The sequence below is a fragment of the Berghia stephanieae genome, chromosome 2 (genome assembly GCF_034508935.2).
Source record: "Berghia stephanieae isolate SIO BIC M18660-M18661 chromosome 2, UCSD_Bste_1.3, whole genome shotgun sequence".
Lineage (NCBI taxonomy): Eukaryota > Metazoa > Mollusca > Gastropoda > Nudibranchia > Aeolidiidae > Berghia > Berghia stephanieae.
In genome coordinates, this window is record NC_088361.1 from 38357644 (window position 1) to 38374492 (window position 16849).

Consider the following 16849-nt stretch of genomic DNA (forward strand, 5'->3'; position numbering starts at 1 on the left):
ACTTTTAAAAACTTTGAACAGAAGACTTCGCCTTCAAATATTGATAAAATTCCTCAACTTGTCATTATGTCTCAACCCCGAGTATTCAAGGAAGTCTTGGGTTTCATACTGCTTTACAAGTCGTAATCGATCGATATTAAGTAAAAGTTTTCCGGCCAGAATGTTAAGAAAATGTGTCTTTCCGATTACGACACAAAAGAGAGAATGCGGTTGATGTCAAGTTACCTAGTATTGTTTGTGTTTTTTTAATTTTTAATTATTTTAGCTACCCTCAGGCCTATATATTAGCAGGTCTGATAACCGAGCGCAATCATGGACTTTATTTAACACTATTGGCTTTATTTAAAACACCGTTGTCATGGACAATCTTTTGCGTTGGTTTCAGAGGATTTCCATTACAACAATGAATCTTTAACAAACCTGCAAATAAATACACGGCACTTCTCATCCAATTCTATCTTACATCAAGTAATAGTGATAAACAATACCATTTATGTTGTTGAAAGCCGTGTTGTCACACAGTTATCTGGCATAATAATTATGATATAAAAATATGCTCCTCCCTAGATATTTCAATGCTTTGTTGCTATAAAATTGGAACTGCACTGTTTCTGGAATATAGAACATTTCGATTTTTTATAATTATGCTGGCACGAGTATTGTTTCAAGTCGTTCAATACACGGAGTTGTACCATGGACAATACGTTTGAAGAATCGATTTTAATTCACAAAATTGTGCACTGATGATTTTAATGTCTACTAAATATTACTTATCGCCTATTTTATGTTTCGAACCAACATTTTACCATACAAAAGAGTAGTTTCTTGCATACTTACAGACCGTGTTTCATATTATATCAAACCCATTTTTTGTCGTCTTAAAGAGGAGTTTAGATTTTACAATATTGAGTGTGCATACTGTCGCTGCTTCAGCATCGCATCGCCTCTTTGAATAGATAGAAGAATGAAGTTGACGTCGTTCGGGTATTTTTTAATATTTTTTTTGCCACCCGTGTTTATGCGTAATTCTCACTAAACTGTATTAACCAGACTATAAAGTTCAAGGTTACACATAGTTTTGTGTGTTGCTCCGTTATATTACCGGATGGCACTGTTGTTAGCTTCTTAGCCAAGCGCACACTATCTATAGATAGTATGCGCTTGGCTAAGAAGCTCATAACATTGCCATCCGGTTGTATAACGGACCAACACACAAAACCGTGTGTATCCATGAACGTTTATAGACAGGTTAATAAAGTTCAGTGAGCATTACTCACAAACGCGGATGGCAAAATAAAATAACAAAGGCTTGAGTGACGTCATCTTCGAACTATCTATAGATAGAATGCGCTTGGCCAAGGAGTTCAAAACATTGCCATCCGGAAGTATAACGGACCAACACACAAACTCTGTGTAACCATGAACTTTTATAGTCTGGTTAATACAGTTTAATGAGAACAACTCACAAACGCGGATGGCAAAAACAATAACAAAGGCCTGAGTGACGTCATCTTCGAACTATCTGCGCTTGGCCAAGGAGTTCACAACATTGCCATCCGGAAGTATAACGGACCAACACACAAACTCTGTGTAACCATGAACTCTTATAGTCTGGATAATACAGTTTAGTGAGAACAACTTACAAACGCGGATGGCAAAAACAATAACAAATGCCTGAGTGACGTCATCTGCATACTATCTATAAAATATGTGGTTTGAAGTTATGTTTGTATAGTAGTGGTTGGTTAGACGTTTACACCCTGTAATGGTGTTTTATCGATCTTATGGTGCAGGTCTGACTAATGCTATCTGTTTATGTTCATTGCTTTGTTCTGTACCCCGTACAACATATCGCGCCAGCGTTTGTTTTTGTACCACATTCTACTTTTCCACCTATTAATTTACTTTTCACTTTCCATACATTTTGACTAAATCGCTCACTCACTCTATATATCTATTTAACTACCTATCTATCTTCCTTCCAACCTACTTATCAATTTATTTATCTATCAATTATCTATCTACGTATCAATCTATTTATCTATCAATAATTATCTATCTATCTATCTATCTATCTATCTATCTATCTATCTATCTATCTATCTATCTATCTATCTATCTATCTATCTATCGATCTATCTATTCTCCCCTCTCTCCTCCATTCTCTCACTCACTCATCTATCTCTGTGTGCTCCTCTCATTTAAAACCCACTCTCACATCAATATCTCTCTCTCCTTTACTTCTCTTCTTCTTTCCTGTCTTATCCATTTGGCCTTCCATCTCTCTCTCTCTCTCTCTCTCTCTCTCTATCTCTCTATCTCTCTCTCTCTGTCACTCACTCTCTCTCTCTCCTTCTCCCAATGCCCCTCTCCCACCCCCCTTTTTTCCCCCTTGCCTAGCTCCATACCTTGTTATCCCTTGCCCTACCCTCTCCATCATTCTGCCCACCACCAATCTCATTACTCTGTCCATCTTACATCCTATTACCATCATTCTATTATCCCGCCTCCTTCTCCATATTATCTATTCACACTGCCAAGACATGTCGTACTCACTCTTGATTATAAGGCGATCTATTGTCCACCGTTGTATGGAATATTGGGCCTCAAACAACGTCCCCTGGAAGGAAGTCTTTGACTGACCAGGGCCGTACATCCCAGGGGGTGTCAACGTTAACACAGATTACGTCTGGGAAATTGACTCTTCCGACCACTGATCGTTGTTATTGTTGTCGTTGTCTTCGTGATTATTGTTGTTGCTGCTGTTGTTATTGGTCTTCTTCTTCTTCTTCTTCTTCTTCTTCTTCTTCTTCTTCTTCTTCTTCTTCTTCTTCTTCTTCTTCTTCTTCTTCTTCTTCTTCTTCTTCTTCTTCTTCTTCTTCTTTTTCTTCTTCATGTTCTCCCTCCTCCCCCTGCTCTCACTCTCTTCCTCCTCCTCCTCCCCAATCGAAATGATTGACTAGGATATGAGTTTTATGAAGGAAACGAAAGTGACCGGGGTGCAATTTCTCTCTAGAGACTGTTTAAAATCTGTTATAGTTCTTGGGCAGAAAAATCATTCCACTTCTACTTTTGGATATTGGAACGCGTGTTAGTTTTTGATAGTTGTAGTTAGGGAATAGAAATCAAATTATTTTATACTGGCAACATCATGAATAATTTGATTTTTCTAGACTGGCGGATGGACTCCATAATATTTCGTTCATTTTGTTCGGCAAGTCCCAAGGCTTCGAGTAGGGTTTTTACACACTAATTTACAACCAATGTTTCAAGTTTTTTAAGAAGTAGTCATTGATCGAGGGATATTTGAGAAAAGGCAACGCTTATTCTTGGAAAAGTCAATTGGTCATTGGTCAGCTGACTCAGTGGAAGCTGTTTGAGAATTGACCGTGCCGGTTCTTTCTTACTCGGGCTAAGTCTGTAATCTTGTTTACCCTGGTGTCGGATTAGATGGTAGTCAATATTACAAAGATAGTCTGGTGTTGCAGCAGGCAGTCCATTGTGATGACTGGAGGGTCATTGTGGTCGTAGGACAGATAGGGTGTCATGTTTCTGTCATGTGATGGATGGTATTTGGACATTTGGGATAGTAGTATGATACAAGAGTTTGAAGTATACAGAGACACATGTGTGACCAAGCGAATCAAAAGGGTTTTATATATCGGGGTGAAGTCTTCGCTGGAAATTGAATGTTAATCTACAATCATTTTAATCACAAATCATGGATTGGACGTTATATGGACTTTTGGAATATAATACACGAGTTTGGAAGTATAATGGCAAAACGGATCACAACGGTTGAAATTGAATTTTTATTTAAAATAACTTTAATCACAAAATTTTAGCTGTATACATTTCACGAAATGACATTGATCCTTTACAATAAAGTACATTTATCTCACTTAACCCTCTCCTTACCACTCATAGGAAAATCGTCACATTAGTTACGATGCAACCGACAATTTTCTCATTCTGATTTCTCTTGTACATCACAAAATTTAAAGAATTGCTTTGATTACAGCTATAAATACTAAACACTGTGATGTAGAGCTCATTTGTTAATTTTTGTTTGAGTAAGAAAAGCCTATGTTTGTGCTGGTTGGGTGTGAATTTTCCGTGGAAATTCTTAAAATAGCTGGTAAGGAGACACAATATTCAGTTTTCACGTCTTGTTAACACCGACATATTAGAAAGTTAAAATCACTTTCCCAACGTACTGCGATCGAGGAGCGACGTGGAAGAAACGAAGATCTGCCCTAAGACTCTGGGGACAGATCATAATATTTTCTCCCACGTCGTTCGTCAGATCGTTGTAGGTTGGGAACGAAACCATTAACTTGCTAATGTCGTTTTGAGACGACTGGTCACATATCATCCAAGGGATTGAAGAGGGTTGGGAAAGGGAAGGCACTGTTGAGATGGTGGAGGTCCTATTAGATGAATGACAAGGAGATATTTAGGTTGATGTATGGTTCATATTGTGGTTATTCCCCCATTTGCATCCATTAGGCTTAGTTTCTCGCTTTTACTTTTGTCAAAAGAAGTGGCAAACGTGTTTGAATGAAAAGAAGTGATATGTAAATGATTGAGAGATGTGAATGGATTATACGGACAAGGGGAGGGATTGGATGTTTAAGAAATAAACGCTTCGTCCATAAACAAATTGATATTGATAAGTTTGTCATTCAAAAGAAAGTTAGGTTTCAACAGTTAAAATATAATCAATATAATCGCGTACTCCTTAAAACGTACTGAGCAAACCTGGTTATTAAAAATTAAGGTAGAAGTTTCAATTGTGGCAGTAGTAGTAGTAGTAGTAGTAGTAGTAGTAGTAGTAGTAGTAGTAGTAGTAGTAGTAGTAGTAGTAGTATTAGTAGTAGTAGTAGTAGTAGTAGTAGTAGTAGTAGTAGTAGTCGTAGTAGTATTAGCAGTTGTTGTTGTTGTTGTTGTTGAAGCAGTAGTTGTTTTAGCAGAAGTTGAAGTAGCATCATCATCATCATCATCATCATCATCATCAGTAGTAGTAGTAGTAGTAGTAGTAGTAGTAGTAGTAGTAGTAGTAGTAGTAGTAGTAGTAGTAGTAGTAGTAGTAGTAGTAGTAGTAGTAGTAGTAGTAGTAGTAGTAGTAGTAGTTTTTGTTGTTGTTGTTGTAGAATTAGTAGTAGTAGTTGTTGTTGTAGAAGTAGTAGTAGTAGTAGTAGCAGTAGTAGTAGTAGTAGTAGTAGTAGTAGTAGTAGTAGTAGTAGTAGTAGTAGTAGTAATAATTAAATAACTTTTTGTTACTCTTTGTTAATAGAATGAACTGTTAGACAATCATAGTACAGTACTCTTTACTCTAATTGATGGTGTGATTTAGATACTTTTTGAACCATCGGTTGGTTACTGTGGTTTCTTAAGTTGAAATTAACTGAACTGAACGCGTGTGTATGTTCAATTTTTAAAGTTGAAATTAAGACATGGGTGGTAAGAGAAACCAGAAGAAAAAGAAGAAGAAAAGTTGGCGCGCTATGCTAGACGGATGTTTTCACAAACCGGTCTTCGATAGAAAAGATAGCCAGGATTCGAAAGACAGTAGTCAAGATTCCAGGGCGGACTTTTCTGAGAACCCCCGAGGAACACCAAGAGCAATGACACAATCTCAGCACCATTTTCAAAGTGGGTATCCTCCTATTAGAAGGTTACCCCTTGAAAGTGAAATAGGAACTCGAGCAGAGGGAGGAGCAGCTGGACCTCCTCCAGTTCGAGGCATTCTGAAAAAGTCTCCAACGTCTTCGTCGATGAACTCTGGTATTTTTACCGAATCAAACACGTCAGGTCTGGTGTATTATAACCCAATTTATTCTGACGTAAGCAGTAAAGGATCGTCAAATCCCCAAGACTCCGAAAATGCATCTAGTGGATACTACGAGTATGGGTCATACTATCAGGGAGCCATCCCTCAACAAATTTATTCGAGGTCTGGCAGGCAACAACCAATGTCATATCCAAATGCGTATGGCGATCAATTTGATTTCAATAGATCGGGTCAAAGTTCAAACGCTCATCAAAAACAGGTTGCAGGATGTTTGGAGGATTTGAATGCCGAGTATTTTGAAGGCCATTATAAACAATCTAGGCAGTGCGTACCTCAGGGACTGTTGCGTCACGGTGTGGAAAATAATACTTATGAAGATGTGTATCAACAACGAAGAAATATCCCAACCAGTCAGCCAAAGAATTCTTTTGTACGAGGGCAGCAGCAACAGCAACTCCAACAACTTCAGCAACAAAGAATTAGTCCCAATGAAAACCGTTGGTCTTTTCCTATCACTGATCTCCGAAACGTTCCTGGGGCAAAAACTATCTCCACTACCTCAAACATAAACCCACATGGCCAATGGACAACATCGACACGGCCAAGTGGTATCTATAGCAACCCCGTATCACCTAACACATCCAGAGGTCGCTATCAATCTACCTGTCAGGCCGTTGTGCCTTATTCATCATCTCATCAGTCTGCCAGAAGATACCAGAGTGCATTCATGCAACAGCAACAGCAGCAGCAACACCAGCAGGAACAACACCGAAGACAGGTTTTAGATGTTCCTAGAGACAATCACCAAATTCGACCTATCTCTGCTCCAGCATCCTCTTGGCAAAATACCGCCTCCGCCCCGCTTTCATCACAAGGAAGAACAAGGCACTACTCCGAACATGACCCGACCTACAAAGATCCAGCTTACTATCTTCAGGCCAACGATTCTCCCTTTTCCAGAGACCGCCAAACTGATAATTACTCCGTCAGACCTGCGACCGGTTCCAGAATGTACGATCCAATCCGAAAACCGATGGGTTCCCACTTCTGTCCCTACTCCAATCCCATTTACGGTATCCATGGCGCAGTTGCAATGAAAGACCGTGCACGCCATCGCGCACAGCAACCCATTGTAAACCAAAACGCCCAACAGTCTATCCCACAAAAGGAAAATGCAGGATATAATGTGGCACATATTTACGCAACTGTCTGCCGAACTGACTCTAAATCGGTTACATCTTCTTGTGTTTACACCAGTTTCTCATGGCAACAAAAAAGCTCAGGCAATGAAATCTCTGGTTCAGAGCCTCCACCTCTTCCAGACCGCTTCCAACCCATCGTGATTCCCCCTCCACTTCCCCCTCCCATGATGCCTCTGCCGCTGGCTATGGCGCCTCAAGGACTTTCTGCTTATTCGGATGGTGAGGAAGATATTTACTCTCAGGGAACTCGACGACCACCTCTACCATCTTACGATGAAATCATTCGTGTCAGACAGCATCAGAGAGCTCGTGGTGATCGTCCTAATTCTTGGGGCGAAGCAGATCTAAAGGTAACTATCAATCTACTTTCTGCTTGTTTCGATGCACGCCAACTAGGTGTTGGATTTAATATTGTCTGCAACACATCACATATTTTTATCAATAATTGGGGGGGGGGGGGGGGGGGGGGGGGGTTAACTGTAAAATATGCCTTAAATACAGAAAGAGATCTATTTCGTATTATCTCACCATTTAATATGTGAACTAGCCCTCTTTTTTATTTATTCGATCTTGGTTTCGAATCAAAACCCTTCCCTTATAAGATAAGGAGATAATGCCAGGATCCTCAGCTTCTTACTCGCCAAAGCATCGCATTGACACAATGAAGATCCGATTTTTGCGACATAGTTTCCACTGTCACCTAGCAGTGTTTGGTCTTGATTAGGCCTGACTGAAAGTATGTTACAGTAGATAGCGTCCTATCAGAAGAGTAAAGCAATAGTTACGAAACTAGAGAAAAAGAACTGCTCACTTACCGTGGCAAATCATACTGTTAAACTCGTTGACTGTGTGGCCGTAAAGTGTCTATCTCTCCTTCAAGTTTACAGAAATGTTATGTTGTGCTGCTAATCTGCATTTAGAGTGAGAAAAAAAATCTATATTCGATCTAAAAATGTAACAATCCCCATTTGACTCATACCGTTGCATTATCAAAATATAAATAAAAACGCAACACTCAATTTAATATGCCTGTGAATAATTTCCACGTCATGGCAATCATAAAAATGGCCCGCCATGGATCAAATTTGGCATTAAATGTCGATTCAAGATCCATTTCCTTGGACTAAACTTACCATAAAATCGACATAACCCTACGACTCCTATAGAAAGGGTTTCAAACGAGCATAAATAAACACGAGCGGACAAGGGCGAGCCTGTTAAAATATCCTTATTTAAACTTTACTGCATTGGCAATTCAAACGTGCACTTACAAAACAGCCTTATTTCAATCTTTGCCAGGTTTTCTTTCCTTTCCTCGGTTTTCCTCCTCAGATCCTCGATCCGCGGATATTTCCTTCATTTCCTCCTTTTACTTTTTTTTTTAATATAATAAATCTTTAAAAAATACCTCCTTTTAAAAAAAAAAAATATATATATATATAAAATGTCCTCCTTTTACTGGACTCCGGGCGTTTTAAAATTGAACGATCCAGCTGCGGGACTTCATCGCCACTGCGCTACTGCGGAAACAAAAAAGCAAGCAAAGGCAGTCCGGGAGAAGGCAATTAAAACAGCCTATAAGCTTCATATAAAGAAGCAATCCAAACAGGTTGGGCCCCCACCTAGAAAGAGGCCCAAAACACACTAGTACTCTTCAAGTACTCAAAAGAAGTCATCCTGCCTACTTTCCTGTGGTGCAAGAATGTTCTAGGTGAGTTTTCCGTTTTTCCGAGACTTTTCCTCCTTTTTGACTTTTTGTGAGTATCATCACTGAGGAATTTTCGACTTAAAAAATTAATGATTTAATGGCCCTCAGTTTCTCTAAAGACCTTTAAAAATAGTTAGGAGCATTCAGGCCTATGGAGTTTTTTTTTCCGGTTTCTATAGAGTGAAATGGACAATAGCAATTGCTTGCTACCCTTTGGACAGGACGCTAGTCTGTCGCAAAGTACTTTCCGCTACAACTAAAATGCCCAGCTACCCAATCACAGCTGGGTGGACGGGGGCGGGGGGGGGGGGGGGGGGGGGGGCGGAAAAAAATAATCTCGACTTCAACTGGGATCGAGTTTGGTCCTTTTGCACATGAAGCGAGCTGAGCTGAGCTATCGGAGTCTTCAAAAGTCTTAAACGTAACGTTTAAAATATGTTACAGGTTCAAGACTATTTGAAAAGTTGGTGATCATCTTAATACTATTGAAATTTGAAGCAAGAGTTTGCTGATAAACGATTCAAAAAGTTGTTTTGTCAGTCGACGGCAGAATTGCCTTCGGTTATGGCCCCTTATAAATAAATATGAAAAATTATTCAAGGGAACAATAAACGATGGTGGGTGGGTTGGTTATGGAGAAAGTGGTCTTCTAGTCGTAAAACCTGCTCAATAAAGAAGGCCTTGGTGATAGCGAGTTCATTCGTATTACGTTCACAAAAATACGAATTCTCCACGTCTAAACCCCTGCCCAGGGAATCTAGTGGTAAGCTTTTCAGGGACCTTAGTGGTAAGCTCTTCGGAGGGCTTGCCACGACCTGAGACACATAATATGTGTCTCAGATGGCAAGCCCTCCGAAGGGCTTATATTATAGTCTTTTTGGGAGTCAAATGTTAGCTAATTTGGTTTAGGTACTCATAATTCTTATTGCTATGCTGAACTTTTCCCTCATTATTTATTTAATAAGTGATGTCTATTCAATGAAAGGCAGTAACACATCTGAAAGTCAGTTACACATTTCTACAACAGAATTCACTGCATTTGATATATTCATTTTGTCGCAAGTTTTATGAATGTTTTTGTTTATTCATCTTAACAACGCCAATACCACATTATCGCATTCGTCTGTAGTGTTTCATTCATCCTGTTTTGTTGATAAAGGGGAAACCCGAAACGTCCATTTTATCTGTTTTCGGATATTAATTTAAAGTTACATTCAATTTCACATTGTTATTTATGTCACAAGAGGGTAGATAAAGACGAAAACTAATTACAGTACTTCAATGTTAATTTTGGATTATCAGGAAGATTCATATCAATATCGATAATTGTAATGGGGAATGGTTAAATGTTATGATGTTTTTTACAAAACAAATTTGATTTTTTTCTGTATATCCCCATGTTATTTTAATCACAAATATAATACAAGATGCGGATACCTTTACTTCATTTGCAAATACCATGCAAAATTTGGTGATGATTTGTTCAGTGGATAAGGAGCCTTTGTTCGATTTCCCATAGTAATGTTTGCTTGGTTGTTTGTGTTTTTTTTTGTTTCATTGTTTTGTTGTTGGTGTTGTTGTGTGTTTATATAAATATTACGCCCTTCCTTGTGACATCATTAGATGTCGCTTATGTATTCCACGTTTGAAGATAGATAATCAATCAAACCTTTGATGACAAGAGGAATCACCCATGTTGTCTAAAGTGAGCAATTTTGGGGTTAATAATCTTTCCCACGGAAAAAAAGCGAAGGTGCCTAAAACGAGGCTCGAAGCCAGGTCTCCCAGGTTAAAAAGCAATGACTTAACTACAGACCATCACATTTGTGTGTGTGTGTATATATATATATTTATTATATATATATATATATATATATATATATATATATATATATATATATATATATATATATATATATATATATATATATATTATATATATATATATATATAAACATTCCTTACCCGTTCTTCCGTGCATTTTAGTATGACTGCAACGGGATAGTGTTGTCCTTGACTGCAATGGGGGCCTTTGTCCTCGAGTTTAAGATCATTTATTGAATCTTTGGGACTACTGCTGTGCTTCACAACTCGGAGTACTGCAGTCGTCTATTGACTCGCCATGTCCTCGGAAAGAAACACGTCTGAATAATGAACTACCAGGGGCTGGTCAAACAGACAGCTTTTCTATAAAAACTACTATTACCATCATTATTATCTTAAACGCTTTGATACCAAGCTGTGCGACTTTGAATTGTCTCTGGGTAGGATTTGGTTTTTATTGGGTGCATGTCAACTTTTCTTGGCATGATTTTTTTCTCTTCTCTCTCCTAGATCTCTTATTCAGGGTCTTTATGAGGCAATAACATAGTGTGTACCCTTCCACTCTTTACCTCTTCTGCCTTCTCTCTCTCTCTCTCTCTCTCTCTCTCTATCTATCTATCTATCTATCTATCTATCTATCTATCTCTCCAAGACTCGTGTACGCACTAGAGGAAGAAAGAGATACAGATAGAGAGGTTCCATCCTCAAGAAGTCATCTCTCCTTTCCATGACATGACATTATATTCTGTGCTTCTTACTCTTTCTCTGTCTCTCCCCCCCCCCCCTCTCTCTCCCCCCTCTCTCTCCCTCTCTTTCTCTCTCGGACTCAGTGACTTTAAATGGAGGCTATAGCATGGTATCGATAGCACTGATAAATTGCTGAAACTAAACAAAAACGATATTGACTAAACCTTCATTTCTAGACGCTGCTACAGTAGTGACAAGCAAAATTAATCAAACTCTTTAATCCAAACAAACAGGTCCGTGACTAAGACGATTTTTCTATATCAGAGGTCCCATTAAGTCTTGCATAAAAGACTGGCAACCTATTAAGATACGAATTGATAGTAGTATACCTTAAACCATCCGCTTTTCAATCTTAAATTCCTGAATTCAAGTCAAGTCGCAGAGGACACAATGGACGTCATGTCGGTGTCTGAAGTCTGATCAATAAGGGTCATCATAGTCTCAGTCTACTCGCAGTCTGGCTAACAAACGAATTTGTCGCCTATTCAACATATTTGTGTGTGGCTATGTGGTCTAGTGGAATGGCATTCGCCTTTCGGATCGGAAGGTCCTGAGTTGGAGTCCTACTCTGAGCGGTGCATAGTTGAGTCCTTGAAAAATGAGTACCTGGCTGTTAACAGCGTTGTCTCTGTCTGGAAAAAGACCAGTAATCTCACCTAATAGGCGTCATATATCGTCTTGCATGTTAAGTGTTGCAGTTGGCTAGGGACTCCTTGTAATGAGCATTAAACGCGTTTAGTGGATAATGCGCCATATGATAGCTCAAGTTTTCTTCTTTTTTTTTTTTTGTTTTTTGGAGGAGTGTCAAATAAAAGTCTAAATGCATTTATTTTTTTTTGTAACTACATATTATATTACACTTGTTTTAATCCCCACAGGAGACGGAACGTAAACGGGAGGCCTTCATGACCCTACTCGCCCAGCGTTATCCGCAGTACGCCGATAGAATTCAAGGTGGAATCCCAGCATCCGCGCAAGCACCCGCCGGGGGAGTGCCCCCCGCAACCTCGACTGCAAAGGGGCCAGTTCCTGTTGAAAAGGTAAGCTTGAAAATCGATCACTCGTTCGTCGCTAATGAGTCTTGTCACGTCCTTAAGCCTTTAGCATCGGATCATTTATTTGTTCATTTAAAAAATGGTGATCTGGAGAGGGGCATGGCCTTCCCATTCATATCCCTTTTTATTCCTATATTGCAGAATTCCACTTATGAAAACACACACGCACACAAACGCGCGCGTACACACACACACACACACACACACACACACACACACACACACTTTCTCTCTCCCCTCCCCCCCTCTCTCTCCCCCCCTCTCTCCCTCTCTTTCTTTCTAATGTTTCTTGTCAAGTTCTTAAGTGTCGGAGCATTCAATTGTTCTCCCCCCCCCCCCCCCCCCCCCCCCCCACCTTAATCTTGAAAAAGGCTCGGCCATTTTATTATTCTCTCTCTCTCTCTCTCTCTCTCTCTCTCTCTCTCTCTCTCTCTCTCTCTCTCTCTCTATCTCACTCACTTACTCACTCGCATCCTTCCGTCCATCCCTCTATCCATCAATCCATCCATTTATCTGTCCATCCATCTACATACTCTCTGTCTGTCTGTCTGTCTGTCTGTTTTCAATCAATCAATCAATCTATCCATCCATCCATCCATCCATCTATCTATCTATCTATCTATCTATCTATCTATCTATCTATCTATCTATCTATCTATCTATCTATCTATCTATCTATCTATCTATCTATCTATCTATTGCATATTCTTCATGAAATCATCTTTAATTTTGTTTTTCATCCGTTCTTTGCTTTTCTTTTGACAAAGGAACAATGGTACCACCAACAAAACTACCCCCCCCCCCCCGCCACCCCTTCTACTGTCTCGACATAAGAAAATAACTTCATTACCATATTCACATCCGTCTCGTCTGAGACACACACACAATCTGACTTCCCAGACATACAAAAAACTCTGCTCGTATTGTCAAATATGATTATTCTGTCTTGCATGTGTTTTTACGTAAAAGACAAATATCATTGACTTTCTCACGATATTGGCTTGGCCCTCGTCCAAAGCAGATTCCATTGCACGTCTATTTGCGTTGAGGTGTCAACGCTGATGGTGACGATGGGGTTAATCGTTTAGCTGATTGATTGATTGATTGATTGATTGATGGATAGATTGATTGGTTGATTGATTGATTGATTGATTGATTGATTGACGAATTGAATGAGTATTACACTGGTTTCATAATGGTGCTGATGTCAGGAACTGTGTCACGAAGACCTTATACATTATTTTGATTTTTGTTGTTGTTGTTGTCGTTTTGGTGGTGGTGGTGGTGATTCTCTTTCCTCTTTAACTTTATTGCATGTTACACAAAAATAGGTTACAAAAATAGACGAATCAAAGATTGATACTTAAAATTATACTCACAAACACACTCACGTACACTCACTCACTTCCCTTCCCCCTTCCCCCTCACACATTTTCCTCTTCCTCCTCCTCCCCCCCCCCCCTCTCCCCGATTTGTCTCTCTCATTCCCTCCTCCTCCTCTTCCGTCTCCCCCTCTTCCCTCCGTCTCCTCACTCCTCCCCCTCCCACACCCCCCTCTCGGCACTTCTCTCCTCACCCACCACACACATCCACAACTGACTACACCAGCACTATCCCCATCACCCCCCCCCCCACTTTTTTTTTCTCTCCCTCATTCACACACACACACACACATACACCCACATACACACACACACAGACACACAAACACACACTCTCTCTCACTAATTATTCATCTACCATTTTTTGTGGTCAAACAAACACTCATTTTCTAAATCACGCGCAGTCGTTGTTTTATCTTTTGAGATGATCAATCATAGTGACATGCCGTCCATGTCGCACTTTGTCGTGAGGTTGTCAAAATAACTCGATAAGGCAACGATTAGTTTGGAGACGTGCTTCCTTAGTGTACATTCAACATCTTTGTTGCCATAACCAAGCGCTACAGAGTGTCTGCCCGGTGAATGAGTACTGATTTCACGTCGCTCACCATACTGTTATAATTATTAATTGCACGTGCGTGACTCACGCGACATGAACACTACCTGAGCGAGTTAGGTGAGTGTTGTGTTGACACACACATATTTCTTGAATTGTTGAAAGGCACCGACTGTAAACTTTAACAGTCTTTAGTATACCCCACCCCCTTCTCTCTCTCTCACTCTTTTCTCTCTCTCTCTCTCTCTCTCTCTCTCTCTCTCTCTCTCTCTCTCTCTCTGTATTCGTGTGTGTTTGCATGCGCGCGCTAGTCTTGACACAATCACTGTGACACTGAGTTTGAAGAGGAGGTTAAAGGATGTGATTATTATAATAATAACAGAGAAACATGAGAGGAATAGATACGTGAGATTGAGTGGGTCTGAAAAGGTTGTCTGGTCGATGATGTTGTGTGAGGTAGGGATGGTGATGGCGACGATGACGACGGTGTGGTAGCTCAGACCAAGACCAAGAATGTGGGTAGATTGATGTGAGATTTTTTTTCCTTCCAATGTGTGTGGTTTTTGTTTAACCGTTTAGTTATTGGAATTGTTGACTTATTATTATTTGCAGCTAGTAAAGAAATTGTAGATTTGAAAAAAACTTGTATCCACTCCTGTGCCCAGCGTAGGCCGCAGTCGGTCAAAGGAAGCAGGAATAATTACAGAATCAGGAAAACCGTAATATGTATTAGATCTTTAATAATATATAACTTAAGTGTGTAGCTTTAAAGATTTGTAAAAAATATGTTAATATTTTAATAATCGAAATTTTACATCGATATTTCTTTACGATTTTTGTGAGTAAGTTACGCGAGTTGAACAAGGACAAAAGACAGCTTCCTACATGTTGAAACCATGGTGCATTTCTGTGAGGAGGGAACCAAGAGTATGATAATATGTTAGCCTGAAATACTAATTTATTTATACTTCGCTGTAACTTTGTTGCCATTGTGTTATATTGGTGAATTACAAATTGGAGTAATGCCTTGGTTTAAGGTACGTTCTTTAATGTTGTTTAGGCTACTTACTTAGTTTGAAATAGCTATTCTGTTCAGATAATTGTTTAAAAACTTTTTATATATTAAGAAAATGAAATAGCTTTTGAACGATCATATCGAATAATGTATAGCAGTTTTCAAAAATCATATTCTTTAGAATAGATAGATTATTATTGATGTGTATGCAACCCATAGATAGTATTGTTTTGTACAAATAAGTGCACGTAGGTATACCATCGAGGTGAATGATGAGCCAATGAGGTGAAATTAGATAAATTCAAACTAACTTATTATAAACCGATTTATAATAATAAATACATATAAACGAGGATTGCATCTCGATTTTGCCGTTGATAAAATGTGGATTCCAATCTAGTTTTCCGTTGATTTTTAAAGGATATCATGGTTTTATATTCGGTACTGAGTGACCCTATGTTGTGAAACTCTGCCTTCTTAGAGTTTCACCAACGACTCGAATTCACTATGGGTCGCAATCTCTGTGTCTTGTATTAGGGAAATGCGTTTGCCACCGATTCTGTCCCTTAGATGTGTCCAACATATGAATACTATTATATGAATACTATTATATTATTATCTACTATTATAGATGTAAAGAAGCAATGCTCTGTATAAGTGCTGAAGATTTTTTTTATTTCAGCGCATGAAGAATCTACGTCCACTATTGGTCACCGGTATGAACATGGGTGCTTCTTGCTTTGGGCCACCCATAATATATCACATGATAGAATAACGTCTTAAACACAATCACACGTCTTACAAACTCCATATTGTAGTCCATTAAGAAAACACTAATGCCCATAACATAGCTTGAGATAGTCCCGTTAAAACACATTATCGAAAAGCCATTTGAAACAAGAAGCGATGTCCCTGCCTGCTGTCTCTCCTCTGACCTCCCCCCCCCCCCCCCTCTCCCATTTCCCTTTCCCTCAAAATCCGAAAACATTATTGGATTTGTGAATAAAAAATGTATACATAGCCTAGAAAAAGATGTAAGAAATAATTCAGGTCAGTGTTCCTTTCATTTTGGGAAGTAACAGCGATTGCTGGTTCTGGAACCAGGTGAGTGTGTTATGATAATATGTGATCTGGTTCATATTAAAGTGTTAGTATTCTTTACTTTCTATACAATTCGGGGTAACAATAATATTCTGTCGTATTTAAAATGTTGGCCAGAAATCTTGTTCTATTCTTAATATTGATAGATTGAAATGGCCCTTATCTTGGCAGAAAAAAAAAACAAAAAAAAAAAAAAAACAAAAAAAAAAAACTCTGCCAAGTTGAGGGTCATTTTAATTGATAAGTAATAGAAGGACGAGTTTTCTGGCCAAAATCTAAATACTTGTTTTTCCTAGAATACGCGAGTGTAGCCTACCCATTCATTTTTGGGGGGTAGGAAAAGAAACAAACTACGTTATGTTTTGTGCTTTAAGAAACAAGTTTTCTAATTAAAAAATCGGTGTTGATCAGCTTAGCAGGGAATTTCAAACAAATTTTATTTTGACTGTCAAACGCTTTCCTTCT

General features: G+C 39.0%; 1 protein-coding gene across 40 annotated transcripts in view; it reads left to right on the plus strand.

Annotated features, from left to right (window-relative positions):
• The window catches only part of LOC144964833 (uncharacterized), a 298720-nt gene that overhangs the window by 188205 nt on the left and 93666 nt on the right, over positions 1-16849 (plus strand). For 36 of the 40 annotated variants that reach the window (XM_078899524.1, XM_078899514.1, XM_078899513.1 and 33 more), the window contains one exon: positions 12154-12315. In XM_078899524.1, the coding sequence (XP_078755650.1) occupies positions 12154-12315 (162 nt within the window). Of the gene's footprint in view, positions 1-5296; positions 7347-12153; positions 12316-16849 lie in introns of all 40 variants that reach the window. The other 4 variants (XM_078899495.1, XM_078899504.1, XM_078899512.1 and 1 more) reach the window with 1 other exon arrangement.